General features: G+C 38.1%; 3 protein-coding genes across 3 annotated transcripts in view; 2 read left to right on the top strand and 1 right to left on the bottom strand.

Moving 5' to 3' along the window:
• Window positions 1–10254, top strand: part of LOC148739741 (NAD-dependent protein deacetylase Sirt6-like) — a 170772-nt gene extending 160518 nt beyond the window's left edge. The window contains exons 2-3 of the mRNA XM_088750116.1: window positions 8220–8709; window positions 9306–10254. Of these exons, the coding sequence (XP_088606242.1) occupies window positions 8220–8232 (13 nt within the window). The 3' untranslated portion in view covers window positions 8233–8709; window positions 9306–10254. The remainder of the gene's footprint in view (window positions 1–8219; window positions 8710–9305) is intronic.
• LOC148739742 (U11/U12 small nuclear ribonucleoprotein 25 kDa protein-like) lies at window positions 23–4783 on the top strand. The gene is made up of 4 exons (XM_088750079.1): window positions 23–282; window positions 1497–1602; window positions 2560–2634; window positions 4047–4783. The coding sequence occupies exons 1-4, from the start codon at window positions 48–50 to the stop codon at window positions 4102–4104; spliced, it is 474 nt and encodes a 157-aa protein (XP_088606205.1). The 5' UTR covers window positions 23–47; the 3' UTR covers window positions 4105–4783.
• Window positions 9535–23323, bottom strand: LOC148739740 (uncharacterized). Its single transcript, XM_088750123.1, has 16 exons — window positions 23121–23323; window positions 22308–22364; window positions 21459–21587; window positions 20869–21021; window positions 19865–19985; window positions 18938–19050; window positions 18440–18511; window positions 17110–17334; window positions 16378–16551; window positions 15287–15466; window positions 14288–14428; window positions 13139–13401; window positions 12370–12451; window positions 11738–11848; window positions 10999–11145; window positions 9535–9942 (listed from the first exon to the last, which is right to left on the bottom strand). Exons 1-16 carry the CDS (start codon window positions 23224–23226, stop codon window positions 9827–9829), a joined length of 2190 nt encoding a protein of 729 aa, XP_088606249.1. The 5' UTR covers window positions 23227–23323; the 3' UTR covers window positions 9535–9826.
• Window positions 23324–23706: the final 383 nt, after the last annotated feature.

The following is a 23706-nucleotide window of genomic DNA, read 5'->3' as shown; positions in this document are numbered from 1 at the left end:
CTCCGATTGGAACCTCGAGAAAACCTGGGAATGAATCTCAAGTCAATATGGCGGACGATTTAGGGAGTCTAGAAGAATTGGAGAAAAAGATTGACTCTCTATCGCATCCAGAAGTGATGGCTCTCTTCACTGAACAACTAGGGAAGATAATGGGAGATCCACTGCTTATTGGATTGCCAAATGAACCAACTCTCGATGAAGTGAACTCGCAGATTGCACTGGAACATGGCCGCGCTATTGTTGTGAACGTTCGTCAGCAAGATGAACAAGGCACTTTGCTACGTAAGAAGAACCTCAAATGTTTTCTAACGTAGAATTTTTAATCGTGAAACAACTGTAGCTGCCTACTCAATTAATTGTTGATAGAGAAATAGGTTAAGAATATCAAAATAAATTACTTTAATTAGGAAAATATTATTATATATTAGACTTACCATGAAAAATTTAATTGGTCGAGAAGCATTCAATCAATATACAATAACATACGAAGTTGACACGATAACCCAATATCTACAGCAGATATTATAGGCAGCATGTTGAGCAAGTTCTGCTTAGTTTACAAGACCCTCGCCAGTGTAATGTTCTCAAACTTTTGCAAACTTATAGAAGTCCCTTTTTTCGTAGATAATGTACATTGTATGATAAAACGATTATTGAATTGGGTTTTCGCATGATTTAATCAATTGCCAAACCTTGTGTCTGTGTTATCTGCCTCACCGTTTGGCTTTGGCTGGCAACTCAGACCTGGGTTTTGATAAATCATTATATCATACCTAACCTCACCCAATAATTTCTTATAGTTAGTAGATACACCTGTGCTATACAATCAAGTGAAAAGTGCCTTTCTTGTACTCTGACTGGCTAAATCAAAATTGATTACCAAGTACCATTCACCTCAGAACAGCGAAGAGACAAAATTGCATGTCAAGTGGGTCTTATGCAACCACATTTTGGTATACTGACTGAGATAAACTACAGTTTTGTTTTGTACGTGGTTTCTATACTAATTAAAAACAATTTTTCACCCCAGTGTCAGTGACATTGGTGGGCATTAATACCTCATCCCTTTGCAGATTGGTTCATACCCTCCACTGTTCAACTCTACTTTGGTGAATAATTATGAAATATTATTAACTCTTGAGGGAACTCTGATGGACAGAGATGAAAGCCAAAAGAACAGGGCCAGGTTGTTCAAAAGCGGGTTAAGAAAACCCAGGGTTAGTGTAAAATTTAATTGCAGATCTGAAAGCTTTAAAAGAAAATTCAGTTTAATTCCGCATGTCTGCAATTTGATGATTGAATGCTTTGGGAAGAAGCAGGAAAATCATCCTAAAACAGCTTTTGAACAGAGAAATATAGAAACCTGGATTAAAATTGAACCCTGGGTTAACGCTGATCGGTGTTTGAACACCTGGGCCCAGAATGTTATTTACTTGATGGTTCTATGTATACAGTGAGTACATTATAATGTTATTTGTTTTTTAAAACACCTTCAGCTGTTGTTGTCATCCAAAATGCAACAGTGCATGACTTAAAGAAGGCAATACAAAGACACATCTCACTTAAACTATCTAGGGAAGGAGGCCCAAATGTTGTCTCCTGGTAAGTGGATTTAAAAAATTGAATCATGTTCATTTTACACTCTATTTTCTATAGGGGGGTTGTTTTCATTTAATATTAATATCTCCTTCAATGCTAGCTTTCTGTCCTCTGTACACTGCTCTCAAAAATAAACATTGAGGTAAGAGATTTAGCCAAATTCAACATATTTTAGAATACAGTCTAATTAAACAAAGGCTAAATTTTGTCTAAAAAAAACCGGCCCTATTTTTTTACATAGTTTGATATTTCTGATTGATATAATCAGATTTATACACTGTACTTCCAAGATCAAAATATCAGTCTACCACTTTGTGTGTGCTATACATTGTTATGTTTTTACACTCTGTAGCCTTGAAAATTTGGTATTGAATCAAACAACGTACCCTAATTTTCATTTCATCTCTTAGCTTTCTACTTGAAAACTTGTTGAATTTTATAGTGGAACACTCACACTTGTGGCGAAGGGTTATAAAGCCTAAATATATAGATTTAGCCAAGCCTAAAAGCAGAGCTCCCAAGTTCGTAATATTAATGATAACATAAAAGATGTGCAGTTGCCAAGACTTGCCTGAGACACCCCTCCCTTCATTTTGATAGTGTCCCCTACCCTACCCATGCAATCTGAAGGCACATATGCTCGGTCAGTCACTTGACAACCAAACAAAAAGAGGTTGGCCATATTCCATGGGTATGGGGCTCTGCTCCACGCACGTTTTGTGTGTGGGAGCGCTGCTATAAAACAAATATTAACTTGACCTGTTCAACTTACGTATATGCAAAGCTAAAACTTCAGTTGAGATACAGAAATTGAAATTCATTAAGCATGGATGCCTACTATTAAAAAGCATAACTGCTGATCAGTATCAAAGCCAATATTTGAGACAAACAATTAAATGTTAATCTTTCTTTACACAAATCTTTATGTAATAAATTTAATACATATGTTATAATTAATAGGAAGTACATTTGGAAAACCTATTGGTTGTCATTTGAAGGACAGAAGCTAACAGAGGATCATCAACCACTCATGTAGTAAGGCAATGGGTAGAAATGGTTATGAATTATTTAATATTATGACACGAGTCGGGCAGTCAGAGGGCCAATAACTAAAATCAACCAATCAAAATGCTCTATTGCCAGTCAATATTCTCTCAGTATTGGACTGGGCACTGTCCCAAATGGTCACGAATGATACCGCACTTGTGTCCCTTTGAACTTCAGTCATATAATAAATCTCTTATTAACCAAGCTTGCTCAGGACCGTACTGGAAAAGTATTGGCCCTCGGTCATTTTCGTACGGACTGAGCGCAGCGAAGTCCGTACTGTCAAGACCTCAGGCCGATATTCTCCCAGCACAGCCCTCGCGCTTGGTTAATAAGATATATGTATTATGATAGAATGCTTTAACCCATGAGAGTGACTAGCATCTAATTTCTCCTTACAATACCACTCGACCTGAACCACACATTAAGGTCATGGAGAAGAAAGGAAATGATCACCATGCAGCTAAAGAAGCTCTTGGTTTTTTTCAAATAATTCTCCATGTCTCCCTAGGAAATGTAATTATAACATAACCAAAGAAAAGTGCACACTCTGATTGGTCAATTCAGCATCCACCATTTTCCAATGGGTGTACACTTCTGGTGTGAGCAAATGCAAAGACTAGTTTTCCACGCACACTAGTTTTTTTCTGGTCGTGTAAGATTTGTTAAATAAAAGAAATCTCTTTTGCTACAATGTTCAATGTTATGCTATAAAACAAATGGTACATGTAAATGCCACAGCATACACTATTGAGTTATGGATGCACTTGGGAGGTTTGCTAAGCACTCGAGAAGCTAGAGTCACTCTCTGAGCTATCACCTTGTGCAACCCTTATGCTTCTTTCATGCTTAGCAAATTCCCACATGCATCCAGAACTCAATAGTGTATGCTGTGGTGTTTACCATTTGTTAAAGAAAACAGTATGGAGAATTTACTCACTGATATTAGGATGTAAACTGTAAACTGAGCAATTTTAAACTTAATTTTCTTATTTCTGACTGTGATTGAGAAATGGAACTGTTTGTTTTAGAGCAGACATGTACTTGTAGTTATAAGTTGGCAGACTCAGTATTTTAGAGTGTAACTTCTATTTTTATTAAACATTTTGTAAAGAATTTCACTTTGAAAAAAATTATTAATGTAATTTATTTTGCAATTTTTATACATTCAATTATTCAGACTGACTGTATTTTTTTTAAGGGAAGTTTTGTTTTTCATGTGAATAACCTCATTTCTCCGTGTAGAAATATCTCACCCATATCTTAAATTTTGATTATAGTTTGCACATATGTAATAAAAACTAAATGAGAAAAAAAAAAAGTGTGCCCGAAAGGTTTGAAAGCTTGGGTGACTGAGCAATTTTGATCACCTTTAGTGTAAGATTTGTTTCTCTTTGCAGTTATGGCATTCAAAGTAAAGATGAGGTTACTTTTGTGAAGAGACTCCGAAGGAAATAATTTGATCATCAAGATTTATTCTTAGATGATGGGAAGAACAGCTGGTCTAAAGCAGGACAGCAGATTTGGGATCACATCCTCTATCATGTACCTTCTGGCTCACAGGAGAGATGAAGAGTTTCCCAGTGATCTCAGAGAATGCAATAATTTTTGTTGTTTTTGTTGTTCTACCCCCATGAGAGAGTAGAGAACATATTGCTACACGTGCAAGGCCCACAGCTGGTATTGTGATGATATAGAAGTTCAGTAGACTCAACACTGCAGAGATTCACTGATGAGGTTTGCATGGCCCCCTTTTGAGGTCATAGCCACAAATTCCATCATTGGCAGTCATTCATGAGAGAAGTTTCCTAAACTACTGTATTAGATGGTGAAAGCAGGAAAGATCTTGTTTTTGTATTACTCTCAGCCAAGTTCATTTAGTTTTGAGCCTCCTTAATTTCTTGGCAGTTAGTGTAGTAATGATTGATTTGTTTGAATTTTTTTTTTTTATTTGATATACTGTACATAAAAAATGAATGAGTGAATGATAAAATTTAGCAATTGGGCATTCATGAGAAGTACTTTGACAGAGTTTTGGTCATTGATTAAGTGTTGGTTTGGTCTAATCTCACCCAGACTTCTGTAAAATTAATTACTGTGTGACCTAATGGCATTAAAAAAGGATGTGAACCATCAATGATTAATAACGAGCTATCAGAAATTAATGTGTCTGGAATTATGTTTTGGGGAGATGCAGAAATTAGTTTGCTGGACTGTAGATCAAATGGACTGGGTCCAAGCTCTGACTAAGTCATTGTCTTTATTTCTCAATTATTCCTTAATTGTTTATTTATTATGTTAACTTTCCACTCTGCTGCTGCTATTGTGCTGTTTACCATTTTGCTGTAAATGATTTAAATGTAGACCACTTTCATAAATGGCTGCCGGAATACTATTCTTTTGTTTAAATTTAAATTAGCCTTTCTGACCTCGCTCTCCAGTTGAAAATTCAAAAGAATACATTATCTCAAGCAAGGCCAGAAAGGCTAATTTAAATTTAAACAAAAGAATATTAATCCAGCAGCCATTTAGGAAAGTGGCCAATGGGGTCAAGGGAATTAACCAGATCTTGTTCAAGTTACTGAAAGGTTCAAGTTGACCATGTTAGGGGCAGCAGGGTTCTAATGTATTTATTTTTTCAGGCAAGACACTCAACTCTCACTGTCAGTAGTGCCTCTTTCCACCAGGATTTAAAATGGATTTAAAATGGATTTAAAATAGATTTAAAATGGATAAAAGCATAACTATGATAAAAGGGAGCTGTCAGGTAAATGTGACAACATGCTGCTGGGTAACCCTCGGAATAACATTATTTTTAAATTTTGTCATTTTATTCATTTAAATGATGAAAACAGCAGTTACTAAAGCTTTGACAAGGGGTGCAACCAGTGGAGAATGTTAAAAAGGGAAGGGGGGGGAGGTAGAGTTCTGAAAACCACTTTCATGCTCTTTTGCTCATCTTCACTGATTGAGAGCCTGGAATAGAGGGTCATCCTCGGTGTAAAAACCTGACGAGGTTTTCTTTGTTTCATGAGGTATTAATTGTTTTGCTGCACACTATTGGTTATAATGTTTTGTTGTCTTTGTTTTACGTCACTCGTGAGCTTCACACGTTTTTACACCAAGGATGAGCCGGAATAGATCACAGTGGTGTTGTGACTTGCATTTTTCAGAAGAAATTAGTTGCTGAGTTGGCTTTTCAATTACACTGATAATGCCTTCTCTCTCTGACTCACATTTTGTCATCTCACCCCGCCCCCAACGAAAACTTTATCAGACCTTTGTATGGCATATAAAATGTAACGGGTAGACCTGGGGACAAGTAATCTAAAACGCGCAAATTAACAGTTCTTTAAAATCTCAAGGAATGACTTTAAGCATGGAAGAAGGTGGATATTTTGCAAATTTAGGGAGCAATTGCAGAATACCCGGCCACCTCATTTACCTGTATCGGGAGGCTTTGAAGAACGAAGCATAACACAATAGGCCATTTTACAGTTGTGTACTTAGTTGCCAAGCCTTTGATTCAGAGTGAGGCTAAAGATGACCTTGTTGTGATAGAGACCTGTATCTACTTAGCATGATAACAAAGTGATTTACATTTGAAAGGCAGCAAGGTTTGTATCATAACAAGGTCATCTCTAGCCTCACTCCCGTTCAAAGGCTTGGCAACCGAGCACACAACTGTAAAATGGACTATTGTGCAATAGAGGCTATTCTTATTCAATGCCATGTAAATGAGTGGCCGGGTATTCTGCAATCTAGTCAATTGCAGTTTCAGTGACTGCAAAATAATTTCCCCGTATTTCATTTTCGGAGGCGAGGGTCGAAGCTCGTACCATGGTACCTCACAGCAGCTTCTCTAAGCGGCACACGTACCGCTCGAAGATAAAATAGAGGCTGAGCGGAGATGGAATTTTTCATCAATAATTGTTGGAATTTGTTCATCAAAACTACTCGAATGAGGAGCAAAACGAATGCACCGCTTGTATTGAGTGCGGATGAGAAGAAGCTGGTGAAAGAAGCGTCGAAAACTTCCGAGTAGCAGGACTCTCTCGATATTGTCATCAACGAAGCCTCGAGAATTGCTGACTTGATAAGGAAAGCTAAGCACTGTGTGGTGCTGGGATTTCGACATCTGCCGGTATCGGTGACTACGGAGGGAAATCTGGTAAATGCAGTGCGGAAGATAGGTGAGAAGGCTCAAATACAACTTTTGGATACCAGTAATATATTGATAAACTCAACCACAATGTTTACAATGGATCGAGGGTGAATAGGGCATGGTATCAAAATTCCCCCACTCCACTTAATGTTCACATTTACAATGTGCACTTCTCTGATTTTCATGAGTGTTGTGTATTCATTTAGTGGAGAAACACAGTCTCCTCAATTGCTTACCACTATTCTATCTTTATTTGTTGATCAAGTATCTTATAGGTTGGTAGAATAGTCTTACTTAGTAACAGTACTTTCACATCACTCAGTAATCTTACAGTAATATCACTAACACTAGTACAAGTACTTTTTTTTTTTTTTTTTTTTATCTAAAAATATATTGCTGTCACTTGTAATAACGAGAAGGAGTTCAGGAACAAATGGAAATTTTTTCTGTCGTTATAAAATTGTATTGTCTTTTTTTTTTTTCAACTTTGTATTTTGACCTCTTCGCTATCTTTTTTATTTAACAGTTTATTAATTTCTGGAAAATTAATTCCCTCGTAGTTTAAATAGCAAACACAATTCTCAGTAGTTACTCGGCAATTAACATGCAAACAATAATGTGGTAAATAGATTAACTGTAATTAAATTTTACTAGTGTAACTGTATTGTTATATATGTATTGTAAGTAGTGTAAGTTAATGTAGTTTAAACATGGTGTAAAAAGTAATTATAGTGTAAGTACATGTGTAAGTGTAATAAACAATAAAAAAAAAAAAAAAAAAAAGTACAAGTACTTTTACTGTGTTCTCAATACACTACAATAAGATTTTTTGTTCAGTGAGAGAAGATTTTTTCAAAAACTCCATATTACTCTGAAACAAAGCATTGGTCAATCTGAGTGACTCAAGAGGTTTTTCAGTTGGTGATTCTTTTTTATTCTCATGACTTCGATGTTTTACTCTTTAGTGATACTGTAATGTGAGGTTAGATGCTGATCATTAGTCTTAGAGGATAAGGGGTTTATAGACTTCTTATATTTTATGATTGGCCTGACAGGAAAGCCTTGCAAAGAGGGGTTGCAGACTGAGATAAAAATTTCAGAAGTGTGCCTGTCAAAGGTGTTGAATTGTGGCCAATCAAAGGGAAATGTAAGGCTTTCTGAGGTATAGTAATGTATCAGTATCTTGACCTGAAAAATACTAGCAAAAGACATTGTGAAACAGGATAACACTGGGTTACCAGTGTATTCAACACAATGAATCTATAGCCACAACCTTCTCTACTGTGTCAAGTGTGTTATTTCTCTGCAGCATTTCTTTTCCCACTTTAGTTTTCCTCTGTATACTTTTTTCTACTTTGATAACCTGCCTTACTGAAATCATAAGTTCTTTTTATTTTACTTTTTATAGGGAAAGCCACTAAACTGAAGTAGTAAATGAAGGCCATGATAACAAACCAGAAAACGAGATCTCCAAAGACTGTTATTGATAATGTTGACGAGGGGGACGTACATGAGACAGGTGATAAAGATTGTGGTGTATCATATGAAGAACTACAGTATGTCCAACAGACACTCATGAAGCTCTTTGCAAGTTGATTCAGTCAGGTTTCCTCAAGCACGTTATCAGTCAGAATGGAGATAGACTACATGGATACATGGACTGTCTGGAATTCCAGAGAGAAAGACCTGTCAGAGTTACATGGCAATGTCTTCATCGAAAAATGCGCGAAGTGTGACATTACCAGAGAGCATTTTACAGTATGTTCTTGATGATCATGCAGGCTCATATTTTGAAGAACTGAATGTTTTAGGTACTAGGACTCTGAAGACACCAAGACATGCTAAACTGTGTGATTTTTGTGATCTGGTTCAGAACTGGACGCAAGTGCAAAAGAAAGGTGGGAATTTAGTGTTTGCCATCTGATGATATGAGTGCAGGGCTCGACACTAACGGTAGCCCACTAGCCACAGACTAGTAGAAATTCAGTTTTGGCTAGTGGTTTTTTATTTCCACTACTATAGCCAGTTTGGCTAGTAAACAAATTGAAATTGTCACAACATCTAAGATGTCACTAGTCACTTGGCTAGTAAGTTGAAAAGTTAGTGTCGAGCCCTGGAGTGACTGAAAAAATTCCGATATTTCAACGTATGACTGAGAGCCTTTGCTCTAATTCTAATTACTCCCATGCCCATGTTCTTTTCACACTATGTACAGCTGTTATACACCATGATCAAACTCTTGGTTAATGTTGTGTATTCCGAATAAAGGCAAGGAACACAGTAAACCAGATCAAGATGGCAGTAAGAACTATTTTTTAATCTGAAAGAAGACCTCGTGTACAATATCAAATATGGAAAACAGGTCTCGTGATACTAGCTTCTACGTAGAACAGGGAACCCAAAAAATAGGGAAAATCTAACAGTTAATTCTATTTTCCCAAAATTTTGCTTATTAACAATTAATCAAGGAAAGTGCATCCTTTTGGTTTTCTAGGCAAAAGATAGATGTGGACAAACTATGCCTCGCGAAGGATTTAACAGGGACACAGACGGGCTCCAGGGTCCTTGGAGACTGTGACAGACTCATGTCACTTGCGATGCAGCAATTAATGATCCAAGATGCCTTGCGAGATTGGGAGAATGAAAGAAGTACCCGTATGAGCGAGTTCGATGGAAAGAGGGCAAAGAGCCGAGAGAGTGGAACGAAATAGCATGTAATGGTACTCAGTTAAATTATGAGCTTTTAATGTGTTTTTGGATGAATGTAATTTATTGCAGTTAAATATTTATTTTTAATGAAGTGAATCACAGTCTTAAGTCTTGCAGTGGTGAGACAATTCAGTCATTCTTGCTAAAAGTCACATGATAGACATCCGTATTGAGATTATAAATTCCTTTATGATTCCAATCCACTGCATTTACTTTACCACCCAAAAGTTTCAGCTCCAGTAGAAAATAGATTGACCGCAGAAGTATTAAAACTGAAAGGAATTTAAAGCTGAACCAGAATTTTATTCAGCACTGCTTGCAACTCTTCCTACAGTTTGGCCCCATCCACAATGGATTCTTGGTACATTCACCGATTTTGGCCCACGCAGAACAGCGTTTGTCTGAATCTGTACATGCAGGTGCTGCGAAAAGAGAAAAAAAAAGGTCAAATCTGTTAGAAATACATGTTAAAAGGTAGAAGAATTCGAGATTGTTCTCCAGAAATTCAGTAATAGAGAAAAAAAAGTAAAGTATGTTTTTCAGCCTTTTCCTCTCCATCGTTTATTGATATCGACTTGATCTCGGTGAAAAAATGTCGTTCAAAGATAATTTCACTTACTCTTCGTATTCATTTAAGGACGAAGGATAATGGAGGAAAAACAAAACCTGACTTCAACTAAGTTAAATTTGGTATCAAGTGGTGTTGCTTGAGAAATTGAAACATGGTTCTCTTTACTGTTGTTGACTTATTTAGTTAATTTTTCTTTTATCTAAGCCGTAAATGATCGGTGGACCTAAGGTATTTTGCAAGCGCTAAGTCTACGATTTCAGCCAGCGTTGCCATCGTTTTCACAATTAAAACATGCACAAAATTGACATTACTGAAGAGTTATAAATGTATGTGGGAATCTTTAGGAACATGAGATGACTTCCAAAGAATTCAAAGCGCCGGGCATAACCGTGGAAACCTGTCTCGTTTTCTTGAATAATCGTAGGCATACGGTATCTGATTTAATTTCATAGAGCAATTTTCAATGTTGAGTGTCGAAAGTAACCCGGGATTTCTTATGTTTTGCATTACCTTGCTCTGTAATTGGTCCAGAGAACTCGCATCGCTCTCGAAGCCAATGAGATGAAACTAACACTAATCACGATTTGGTCGCTCGTCTTTTCCCGCCCCTCAGGCAATTTGATTTTACCGTTGACTCCAGTAGAACACATTCTCTCAATTGCAACATCTATCCAATTTTTTCTACCTCAAGATTTAATTCTACTGCAATCCCTTTTTCCCACTATTCCTCAGAAAAAGGTTCATTATTATGCTGCGAAACTTAGAATCCACCGCAAATACCTATGAAGCTGCGACAGAAGTTGACGTAATCAATATTCTAAAAGATAATTCTTATCCTTTTAAAGACGTTCACTAAACTTGCGAAACCTCATTTAAAACCTCGTTATAATGTCAAATATACACTTACTGCAGATCTTGCAACTTTTTCGACAGTTAAACTTCATAAAAGCTGGATTCTTTTGACATTCACGAATTCTAGCCCAACCAGGGCACTGATCTTTGTATTTGCTGTTATCCTCACAGTTAGAGAGAGGTGGTGTTGTAGCACTGATTGCTGAAATAGATGTAAGCCATCGGGAATAGATTAATAGATTAGTATTGAATAAACCAAATACAACGGTTTGTAAAAACAAAAAAACAAATCAAATTAAAACGTTAAACAACAGTAACAAAAGTCTGACAAACAAGGCGAGTGAAACAACGTAATTTGGTTCTATCAACTAAGTTGAAATTGTGAATTGGCTAATGTAAACAGTTAAAAAGCTGACGTTTCGAGCGTTAGCCCTTCGTCAGAGTGAGTAAAACTTTTCTTGATAACAACTGAAATTCTCCAATAGTGATCTTTGCAGTTTATGAACTAAAACGCCTCGACTGTTACTTTCTGATAAAAACAAAACAAAACGTAATACCCAAACAAAAAAAAAAAACAGAAAAGTCGTAATTTTTTAAAAGGAGCGGTGGTATTCCAAGACTCAAATTTCAGTTTTGATCTACATAAAGTTCTCTTATTTTTTTTAAGACTTGAAACAGCTATATTATATCCTGTTATTCTATGGCAGTTACCTTTGTCTGAAAAGTTCCTCCAGTTTTTGTAATTATGCGGTTTTGAGGAATGTACATTGGGCGATATTTTCTGAGTTACCTACCTCCGCAAACGTTGCAACTCCTCTTACAGTTTTCTTTCATCCACTTCTTGTTGGCTGAACATTCACCTTTGGCTGCCCAGATATGACAGGTATAATAATCATCTTGACACTCTGATAGACAACAAATCATTGAGTTACGTTAACCCTCTCCATCCCAACATCAGTGTGCATATTCTCCATACTTTTCTTTATATATTTCATATAGTGCTGACAAGGAGAATTCGTTTAACAATCAAGAGCTTAAGTGTGTGATCTTTCCTGTATTCTTCTAGCCGTAATGTTTAAATGCTAGCCTCTCTTAGGGGATAATATGTTTATGGTAGAGCTCAGTATTGCCTTTTCTGTAACGCAGTGGTGGTGAAGGAGTCGTCATAGTGACTTCAATGCAATAAAAGATAGCCGTAAAACGACCAAACAATTAAAACCCTTTAGGCGCAAAAATTGACAAATTTTAACCGATAGTCTTAGGAAAAAAAAATAACCTCAAAAAATTTTCTGGCGATCAAAATGGAATTATATTGACCACTTGCCGTAAAATGGCCACCGTTTTAACCGTGAGCCATCGCCCTAATGAGACCCTCTTTTTCAGTAAGTTTTAATAGATAACGAAACATCTGAAGAGCACTACTTACTGCATAGTCCAGGGTCGATGTACACATCATCGATGGCAATATCTGAGTATCCAGTCTGACCTACTGTGCCTTGAATGGTGAGCTGAGATTGTCATAGGATAATGTTAATAAGGTAGTTTTCGACGGAGCGTCCGAAAAGGAAACAAAATAAGACCCAAGTAATCCAAGCAACCAATCAGAGCAAACATTTACCTCGTCGTTAGCCAATGAGAACTCAAAGTGAGACAAGCAACATGCTTGAAGCGCGAGAAAATCCTAATGTACAAGTCGCGATTGGTTTTAGTTTTGCATCTGATTGGTTGAGAGGACATCGCAAGGTTTCTGGACAAATCACAGAGGAAAGTTTAGTCTCAGTCTATTTGTAAATTGAGGGAACTAATCTAAATTTCAGTACTAATACATGACGCTGTAGACCTCTACTAATTGGCTGGTGAGACCTGAAAACATCATACAGTTGTTAGAAGCTTCGCCGACGTGTTGAGCATGGCGTTATTTGAATTCACCCAATGCATTGGTCGCAAAAACAGATTAATGTGCAAAAAAGGTTGGTTCTCAAATATTTCGGTTACCTGAGCTTACGTTCAACAAGCAATAAGATGCAAAATGATAAAACATGGCCTCAGGGTAAGAACACTGTCTATTTCATCCTAAGATTCAGCCCCTTCCCCCCCTGAACAATGATGGGTGCTTGTTGTAAAACACTGCTTGAAGATATCGTAAAGGAATTAAATGGGGGGGGGGAGGGAAATCTTGCCACAAACATCCTTACTTTATATGACAAGCCCATGGAAACATCAATATTTCCCATCCCTTTCTTCCAGCCTTTGCCTTGGTTACCATTCTTGTAGAAAATAAACCAATTTTTGCCGTTGGATAATTCCAGCTTGATGGCCAGACTACCCATCGTACCACCGTACATGGTGTAGTAAAACTTAAGGCATTGTCCGCCTCTCCTCGCCGGGGTCCAGGGGCTTACAAGGTCTGCTCTTTGTCCAGGGCGGGTTCGTGAAGATTCCATGTACAGATAGAATCCTACCATAACAACAAAAACATACAAGCAAGACGAGAACTGAATAACTGATTGTACTGTACGAAACGATGACCAATAAATAGCCAAGAAATATGATATTACTGAGTAACATGATCTTTCACAATCGCCAAGCTTAAAATTTACCATCTTCATTCAGTTTAAACAATATTTAAGCTGAGGCATTACATATCGACATTCCTGTCCTCGCAGTACGCAGGATGTTTTCATCATGGACCAAGCCTACCACAAGTCTCCTAAATCTTAGTGATAGACTGTCCGAATTACATGTACCAACCGGATGGTCGAGGGTGTGACTCCTTTTGAGAGCACTCAGAGTTATTTTACTCCAAGCATGCCGTTGTCATTCACTGAATAACACTGCATGTTACTGGGTTCCCTGTTTTTGTGTTTTCCCGCCCTTTTTGTCACATGACATCATCACATGACCTCAGTCGCTCATGAATGTTCTGTTTTTGTTATGTTTGGGGAGGCATATTCACTCGAGTAACGAGGTCCGATGAGCAGATAGAAAACCAATAAAGACGAATTTTGGTCGTTAAAGTTCTGGTTGTTACACTGCATGTGCGTAATGCAAATGCAAATATGAATGTGTTAGAGAAGAGTGATCATGAAAGCCGGAAAACTGAGGTTATAGAAGTACAGAAAAAATCAAAGATAAAAACAGCCCTGGTTTTAACATGATTTTAAGCGCTCCCTGGCTTGCACAGTCCTTTGTTTTTGCAACAGAATACAATAAAGATTGAAATATATTTTTTTGGTTCAACAAAACTGAACCGCTATTAATTATTACGAATGGTAGATTACTCTGCCAAGTTTTACTACTAAAGCACTTTATTGACTATGGTTGAAATAAGGTAGAAAGATAACCTTTCCCGCTTGTATGATCCTTTTCAGGACCTGTGTTCATAGTCTGGGTGAAGCCTCGATGAAAATTCCAGTTGAGATGGTCATTGTTGGAATTCTTCCACATCCCAAGACGTGCATTTTCAAAATCAACATCGTCGTTGTCTGGAAAAGGTAAAGACGGGAAATGGTACAAGTCTGACTGAAAATGACAAAAATGAGTTTATTTCTTTTTCGTTTTTCTTTACGTTTTATTTGGCCTTGTTTATGTTTATTTGTTTTTGAGTAAAAAATAACATGTAAATCACACGCATATCTAAGCATATCAACTGGTATATGTACCATCTTCCGTGACACTTCATCTTTTATATTGTTCAGTAGTGAGTGATGAAATACCAAAACATTCACAGGGTAAAGGTATTATGCGGTGTGATGCTTTTATGTAGTTATCATGAGCCATCCCGGTACATAAGCAGGTTTTATCATGCGAGGTTCGTCGACTGTTGTTGTCAATTTTTGGCGTGGAAAGTGTGTAATGGATCGTCTCTGTAACTGAATTCCCAAGGGATGACCCGCGCCATTTGAAAACTCTTTTCAAATGAACATCATAGAGCAAAATACACGACGTGACGTAGACTATAATGTGCTCACAGTTTTCCCCAGGACATGTTCACTACTCGGAAAAGATGAAGTCGGCAAACAAATATCCGAGGATTAGGAGGGGGGGGGGGATGGGGAGGGAGGGGTATCAATTTATCTGCCATGTCGAACTTCCCTGTGAAAGACTTTGGAATACGGTCGTATGTGATATAGTATATAGTTGAGACATGAAATGTTCCACACAGCATACTTTTACTTCTCAATCAACATAGGGCTAGTAACTTTAAGAGGCTCAGTTATAAGGATTTCAGCATGTAAAATGGGTCGCAAACATCATAATCTAGTAAATAATTTTCCATTTCCATTTTTTTTTTCAATGTTAAACTATTGAAAGCTAAGCAGTGTATATCATTTCTCACTTACCCAGATGACATCTCTTCAAAATACACATTTCGTGCCCATTCCCATCACCTTGGCAATTTTTTCCCCCATGAGCGGGAGAGGGATTGTCACACCTTCGAAATCGTCTTCTAACACCATCGTTGCAGGTTTTGCTGCAACTTCCCCAATCTGACCAGCGACCCCAATGTCCATCAACAGGGGCTGTAAAGATTTTGTACCATCAGACATCGTATCTGAACTTTCATATAGAGCAATGTAGATGACTAATTGGCGTTGAGGTGGCGGAGTGGCGAGGCAGAGGGAGTTATGCGAAGGACTGCTATGCACCGCGTGTAATTCAGCCCTAAAGAGAGCCTGAGTGCACACTTAACTCCAAACATATAATTCAAGTGAATCTGTATAGTTTTAGAGAAACACTGATTTGTGTGGCTATTAAAAACGCACTTCAAAATACAAAATTTAGTTATAAATCGGCGATTATTGCTATGACACAGGTAAATCATCGCACTAAACCTATGCCACCCGACCAAAATGTCGTTTAACCTCTTTCATAAATGGTAGGCCCCATTTTTGTTCTGTTCTAGTAGAAAGCTACGAACATCCCATAGCAAATACTAAAATGTAATTGGCTGTACTACTCGCTGTCTATTCCGTGATAGACAGTTCACTCATATTAATCGAGGGCAGGAGCCCATCAAACATGGGCTTCTGTCGAGGGCAAATAAAATGATTGTTTTAATGTAAAGCTATTAGTCGTTCAAAACTTAACAAGAAGACAAGCTCATGTTTTCATTTCATTTTGCTAGAAACTTCAAAATGTCATGGAAGAGGTCAAAGAAAAACTAATCGTCCATCGTACCTTTTGCGTTCACTTACTTGTACTGGCCCCTGAGGGGGGCTCTTATGATTAAAAAAGCCTTGACTCCAACGGATCGGGGGAAGAATACGGAAGACAACCAGAACAAGAATTCATGAAAAAAATGATCGGTATCTTAGAACCTGAATGTCGTCCTAAAAAGTATTGTATGAGAATTTGTCGTCGTTTCTCTGTCTGGATAAACCAATATCCAATCCCAAAAACATTGAAGTAGTCTACCCGCCATTTTGCTAACCTGGACATGTAGACGACGGGCATTTTTCTCTTTGGATGTCAATTCCGTACGCATTCACATTTCCACCACAAGACTTGATGTTGCCTGAATGGTAACAGTATCTCTCGCGGGTACGATAACATTTTTCATCACATGGAGTCCATCCAGACCAAGAGGCCCAGCCATACGATGTTGCTGACAAAGGAAAATTCAAAGCTTATCTCACTAAAAAAAAGGGCACAATCTTCAACAGCATTTGAAGCCTACAATTGGAGCCCCTACTGACTAATGCATACTTAGCTCTAAAACCGACGTTAGCCTCTGAGGTGGGCAAATAACAGATGAGTCATTATTATCGCATGGGTGGGGGGGGATGGGTGGGGGGGGAAGGGAGGGGGGCAGCTTGTTGCGCGCCAATAGAACATAAAGGGGAAATATAGAAAAACTGTCAATTATGGGGATTGTATGAATATGACCGAGCTTAATGGTATTCAGGGGGGGGGGGAAGTAGTGAGGTCAGGAGGAAGACTATCGAAAAATGACCACCAATGATTGGGGATGACTAGAATACTACAAAGTTGGGGATGAAAAGAATACTACAAAGCCTATGGTGAGAGGAATCAGATAAATTTTGTCGTAACAAAAAGCCAATTTGTCAACCCCACCCCCCTTCCTCTCCAAGCAGGCGATAGATAATGACCGTTCCCTTCACTGATTCTTTCAAAAATACAATATCAAATAATGCGTACTCACTTGCTCTGCAGTCATAGAGAGCATTTATTTCGAAAATATCTCTTGAGCTGAGCTTTTTGGATGGTGTGCCAAATTCCATATTTTCATTCCCAGTAGCCACAATAGTTGGCTCTCCGTTTTTGGTAAACGCAAGACGATCATAGTGCATGATCGACTGATAGTCGTACGACACACCCAGATGATCGATCGTTCTCCAGCTGTATTTATCAAACTGGTCCGAGTATCCTTGAAATGAAAAAAAAAAAATTAATCATGATTGTTTTCCTCGCTATACGATTCACCTTTATCGAAGTATCAGTCGACGCTTTAATTACAACAATTTGATTTCCTTCGTCGATAATTACTTCGAAACCTAGAAATATTTACAAAGGCATGAGCAAACGTAATATGAGACTAAACGAAATAAACACAAGCAGTTAGATGCCTGATGGCTGACACTTACCCGGTAGCTCAAGAGAGTCACGAAAAGACGAGACTGGTAAAGGTAAGGTGAAGTCTGTTTACGAGCCTAGTGGCCCATTAGGCTGGTGCTTAACTCCGGTTTCTGTAGCATGAAGCGACTAGGAGTATTTCTACTCCCCCCTGGATGGGATGCTAGTCCATCGCAGGGTTACCCCTCAGCATTAATTTTGCCGGTACCCATTTTATACACCTGGGTGAAGAGAGGCACTGTGAGAGTAAAGTGTCTTGCCTAAGAACACAACACAATGTCCCCGGCCGTGGCTCGAACCCGGACCACTCGATTCGGAGTCGAGCGCACCAACCATGAGGCCACCGCGCCTCCACAAAGACGAGACTACAGCTCAAAATCCACGGGAGCTGTCACAAGGACGCTGATTGCGAAAAACTGATATAATCATCATTATACGTAAACTGCAATGATTCATGCAGTGTATCTAAGCACGCGCGGGCTCAACATAACGGACGTTCTTTCGTGAACAAAACAATGATATTGGCGAAGAGTTTTCTCTAATAAAATAACGTGGAACAAAGGAAACGCTGAGACAGCATGAGAATACTAATGTAGAAGAGGATGCTTTACCAACTAAACCGCTGGGAGTTTCCTTTGGCAATCAATACTAAATACTATTTGAAAGGTATCCTGAATGCTGCTGCCCTGTGGGGACTCAGGGGAAGGAAGATGGTGGAACGCGGTAGGTATATACTCGAAGGAAGACCCATATTACGTGATGTTTCCTTTGCCGCCATCCAGCAACAAATTTTAGTACGTTTAATCAGCTGATTTCTTCTTTGCAAAGTTATGAAAAGGAAAATGAGAAAAAAAAATTTGAGCATTTATTTGCAGTGGCGAAATGCAAAAGGTTCTTACCTGTTAGGATGTTCTCCCAGTTTATTTTCACATATTTATCTCTGTCCGACCGCGATTGCTCATGGAAGAAACCTATTGCAAAACGGGATATGTTGGCAAAACTCTCTCATAGTTATTGGGATGTGCATGGTATTTGGCCCTAAGCAAGGTTCTGGTGGAATAACATTCTGTTTCATTTTGATTTACACATGCACCCAATAAATGCGTGCACTTGATAACTTAGGAAATATGCTTTTGTTGAGTAATTTTAAGAGCAGATGTTTCGTAAAGCTGATCTATTGTTATCCTATATGAAAAACTTCGTCTCCACCTTCAGTTCAGCTTAAACTAGCCGAAACCTTACCACAAAAGCTGCTGCTAGGGTACCCCACCTCACCTTTCTTTATATTGCTTGGAAAAGGTAACAGTTGGCAGGGGGAGTAAGGGCTAAAAATATTATGGGTTTATAAAATTCGTCACATAATAGCCATGATGTGTAAGCCGCTGGAAACATCTCACCTATGGCATGCATTATCTCGTGAATTATGGTTCCCACGAACTCACATCCCCTTGCGAGGGAGATGACTTGTTTACCCGGGGAAGCGTATCTCTTTCCCACCTTGGATGAGCATCTAAATAAAAGAGAAAGACGATAACACTGAAACTTTTTTCTTTGCATCCTCAAACCTCTGATCAACCATACAGTCATCACTTACTAAAAGTTTGAGACTCGTGGCCACCAGCCTTATTAAAAACAATAGAGTCAAACAGAAAGACCCGATGATTTTACGCTTGATGAAAAGAACTCTCGGGTTAAACGTTTCATTTGTTTTTCATTTTCAGTGAGCAGTGGCTTTGTTAGGATTTTCCATATTGGGAGAGTCGTATACAGATTTTTAGGACCTACGCGGTTTTTCACGACCTAAATTATATGGTTTGCATGATTAAAAAAAAAAAAACAAGACAAAACAAAAAGAGGGAAGGGGGAGGGGTCAGGAATACTTCAGGATCCTCCCAGCTATGTTCCTTTCATCGTTCAATCAATCAATCCCGTCTCTTGCATCTTTCAATCAGTTAATTTGGTTAGGCAGGGAACGTTAAAGAACCCACATCACAAGATTACTGTGAGGTGGTCTGGCCTGTTTACTGGGAATTGGTGGGAGGGGGCACCTGTAAAATTTCCCCTCTGTTGATTGTAAACTGCCACTAGCAGTCTGGAAAAAATCCCCCCACAGTGTTGTAAAGCGCATTAGATCATTACATGGTAAATGCGCTATAGAAATTGATAAAATTATTATTATTGTTATCATTATTATTATCATTATCTTAAGATAACCTGGGAAAAGATTTTCATCGAGTTAGTCTATTTTTGGAAATCAATGATGCGATGATTGTGGTCAACTAATTGGTATAAGCCGTTCAAAATGAGCGTTATGTGTTACCTACCCATCTGGATTGCTAAATTCAATGTAGTTTTTATGATAACCACTGATGTAATTTACAAATCGTAAACATGTCGTTCTGTGAAACTCGTTAATGGCCTGACGGATGTTTGAAGTTATATGACCTAAAAAAAACGAAAACAATAATAGATAAGCTGTGCAATTCTCAAAGGCTAATATCTGGTTACTGATTAGATTTCAAAAACATTTCCTCTAAAACAAAGATATCACGGATGCCGCCATTAATACACCCGGTAACCTTCTTGGAGTACGTTTCGCTTCAGTTTTTGTTTTGTTTTGCTTTTTGTTCGTTTATTTGGTTGTTGTATCCATTAAAAAACAAAACAAAGCAAAAACAAAGCTAAAAAGTACATTGTCATTTGCATTAATTTATCTTTAAGGGTTTTTCCAGCTGGAATGGGTAAATATTCGATCTCGTGGGAACTGGTATCACGACCTCAGAAATTGGAAATGCGTGCATCAGTACACTGTTTCAATTAGCTCATTGATCGTTGATGCACATCCAATTAGCAGCAGATTGGAAACGTCATCAATCTTGTCAGCAAACTCAGTCAGCCTGCATTTGCGTCAGAAATGTCATGTAAACTTCCGTGATCGAAACGGAGGGTTGCACGCCAATCAAATAGGTTTTCCTAGGCCCCTTAATAAGTTCTACTTGTCAGTCTCAACGTTCGCACGAAAAATTATGGTTGTTCCGTTCAATTCGTCGAGTATATGTTTAGATGATGACTATTTCCTTTGAAAGGGAAAGGAAACTGTTTTTTTTTTCTTCTTTTGTTTTTGTTTTTTTTTTCACGCAATGAAAAAGTGTCAAACACTTGTGAAAGATCAATGATGAGAGCTGGCTTTTATAACTCCCCTCGCCTTATTAAAAAAAAAAGGAGAAAGAAACCGTAAGATTATTCCCCAAAAACCTCAGACTTCCCCCCTCCCTCCCTAATAAATAATAACTGGTCCCCTAGCTACATTTCCTGAATGCAAACATACTCATGTGCGAAGCGATCCGATAAGGTATGATGCGACTGGTCCACAGCCTTTTACGACCTCTTAATGCATTTCTTGACCTGTCTCCATTTAGAATGTATTCTTTCAACTCGGGATCCAGCCGAATATCACCTTGGTAGAATTGGGAAATGTTTCCTGGTGGGGTTTAAAAAGGTGTTTTGTTACTCATTAAAATTGACAGAGTTGTTTCGAATAAGTATATGTATGATATTGGTTTGGAATTCAATTTGCGGGCTTACTAGGTGATATGTGGAAAAACAAACACACAAACAGAAATTAAAAGAAACATAGATTGAAACAAGCGATATAAAAGAGTAAGTAAGCTATGGTGCATGGGGTAATTACATTATAAAACGAAATGGAAAAGGTAATGGGATCTTATCCATAACAAAAAGGTCAAGCGATCCCCAACATCCTTGTGTTCCAAAGCAAATGTGTGAGTTACTTAAAAAAATTCTTGTCTAGTTTCTCGTTAATGCAAATAAAAAAAAAATTCCGTGAGCTTTCTGCGGAAGTGTGACTTTTAAACTTTGAAGAGATATGAAAGATAAACTTCTTGGCCTGGCAAGTACCATTGTTGGTTTCCTCGATTCTATGAAACACGGTTCCTCCTGACTGAGCTCCTATGCTCCCTGTTTCTCTCTTCTTCCTGAGATGCGCCATGTTGACAGCTAAGATGCGACCATGTACAGTTTCATATTCTGAAATCAAAACAAAGCAAGATGTAGCAGTTTTCCCAGGCAGATCGCGATCGATAGTTTCTGCTGAGCCTTTTAGATTATAGTTGTGATGTTCGGGTTTCCTGCAGTGTGCATGTAAGTCAGAATCACCGTCTGGGACAACAGTCTTTCGCCACGAGCGTAAAAGCACGCGTATTTTTCGGATGAGTTTTTTCACTCACCCGACAATTTCAACGTTACATAAGGTGCTGTTCTTTCTATATAAATTCATCATAAATTAATATGAAATATGGGCGTCGAGCGTGTGTTCAATTTTCAAAAGTTTCCCAGGAAATGTTGGCTATGATTGGCGTTTGTTTGGTGCGACCTTAAGGGCTCATCAGAGTTGCCAAATATTATTGATACTTGTAAAACGGGGACGAAGAAAAAGGAAAAACCTATGAAAAATTACGAAAAACTATGTGAATGACGATCGCTTTCATTGATTACTTGTAGATCTGAACCGTGTGTGTGAGCTACCCGAAAAACCGATTCAGCACAGAGTTTTTTTCTTAATGGTAGACTTTGATAAGTTGTTTTGTTATCTCTTTTGCTTCAAATTATAATGTTTTGATTACTCAAATCTAGTTTAAGCCCCGAAAAAAACTGTTCTGTATTTTCTTCTAGCCGCAGCATGGTCCATTTTTGAAGGTGCTGGATAATTTGGCAAAGAATCAGTTCCTGCGCGTGCGTGCAACCCACCTCTGTTAGCAATTTCATCAATATCAGTGCTTATAGCGTGTTCTCTCTCCCGTTCGTCTGAAAAGGAATTTGTTAGGTACAATGAAATTCGAAAAGAATACTTAATTATGATTTATGTCTCATCGAGAGATTTTTCAGAACTGCGCCCATGTTTACCTTGATCTAATCCTCAAACTACAGATATCTCGTATTGAAACAGTTAAGAATAGCCCAAGGAAGTACTTATTCAATCACTGATCTTTTGTCAAGTAAGGTATCGAACATCTAGCGCAACAAAATTAAGAAGGGCCCTACAAATATTGATGGTCATATCTAGGGTATTTCGTAATTAATAGTGATAAAATCTTGTTGTTTTCAACTTTACACGTAACATGAAGAGCGGAAATTAAATGTTATCAATGATCTGATGACAACAGCCTGTGGAATGTGTTGATAGGGCCTACGCAAAGGGAATAGTTTCACGAGCAATTGTTATGGCCAGCGACATGCAAGGACAAAACAAAACATTTTGATAATTTTAACCAGGCTGAGCAATAACAGTCGCCCAACTTCAAAACCCTATTGCTTCATTGAAGATAAACGTGAAAAGCTATGGCATGTATAAAGAACGATATTATACGTAGCTGAAAGAAGAATTTGTTAAATAATTTTGCAAGTCCTCTTGGAAAACAGTACATTTTCCGTGTACACTTCAAGGCACGAGAGCACATATATATATCAACCTGGCTTTAGCTTGCCATAAAAAACAAGAATCTTTCCTAAATCTTTCTGTCACGGTTTTCCTCGAACATGAATAGAAAATTTCCAACTTACTCGTGTCTAGAGGCGGAACAGTATCTCTGTTATTGACAGGCTTTGAAAAGCACTGAGAAAAGTAAAGGCCGAAAATGAGGAATAAGCACAACGCTGAGGACGCCATAGTTCTTCAATAATCTCATGCGACTACGTAATACTGACTCAGAATGTGCTCTCGTGGGAAGTGACTCATCGGTACGTCTGTGCTACGTCTTTGTACGATCTATTGTTTCGCTGACAGCTGTTAAAATCTTAAAGGCTCTCCATTTACATTGCGGGTAAAATGAGTTGAAAGAAGAGGATTTTCTTTGAGGAAAATATGAAGCAAAAGAATCGCCTCCTCAGATTTTCTTCTCATACCTCCCTTCTGTTCTATCATGCCGCGAAAGAAGGCAGTTGATTTTTTTTCAATGAGTATCGTAAATTCACAATTAATTAGCCTAATTAATGAGAAGTATAAAGCTTTGCGTTTAAAAAAGGAATCATGGAATAAAGCTGTGTGCTTTTGTTTGCTTTCCTTGTAAACTGTAAGCAGCCTTGGTGTTTATCTTTGCGATAGTGAGTGAAAATGTTTGACAGCACATTCTTAAATAAATGAATAGAA

Source organism: Stylophora pistillata, chromosome 2 (assembly GCF_964205215.1).
Source record: "Stylophora pistillata chromosome 2, jaStyPist1.2, whole genome shotgun sequence".
Classification (NCBI taxonomy): domain Eukaryota; kingdom Metazoa; phylum Cnidaria; class Anthozoa; order Scleractinia; family Pocilloporidae; genus Stylophora; species Stylophora pistillata.
This window is presented reverse-complemented; position numbering and strand designations above follow the sequence as displayed.

What these genes read in the sequence shown, in the direction of transcription:
- LOC148739742 (XM_088750079.1), top strand. Translation starts at nt 48, where the DNA reads ATGGCGGACGATTTAGGGAGTCTAGAAGAATTGGAGAAAAAGATTGAC. An exon ending in TGAACAAGGCACTTTGCTAC is followed by an intron (nt 283 to 1,496) that starts GTAAGAAGAACC and finishes AAACACCTTCAG; the next exon opens with CTGTTGTTGTCATCCAAAAT. An exon ending in GGCCCAAATGTTGTCTCCTG is followed by an intron (nt 1,603 to 2,559) that starts GTAAGTGGATTT and finishes TATAATTAATAG; the next exon opens with GAAGTACATTTGGAAAACCT.
- LOC148739740 (XM_088750123.1), bottom strand. Translation starts at nt 23,226, where the DNA reads ATGGCGTCCTCAGCGTTGTGCTTATTCCTCATTTTCGGCCTTTACTTT. An exon ending in TGATGAAATTGCTAACAGAG is followed by an intron (nt 21,588 to 22,307) that starts GTGGGTTGCACG and finishes TTTTGATTTCAG; the next exon opens with AATATGAAACTGTACATGGT. An exon ending in TCGGATCGCTTCGCACATGA is followed by an intron (nt 19,986 to 20,868) that starts GTATGTTTGCAT and finishes CGTTTTTTTTAG; the next exon opens with GTCATATAACTTCAAACATC.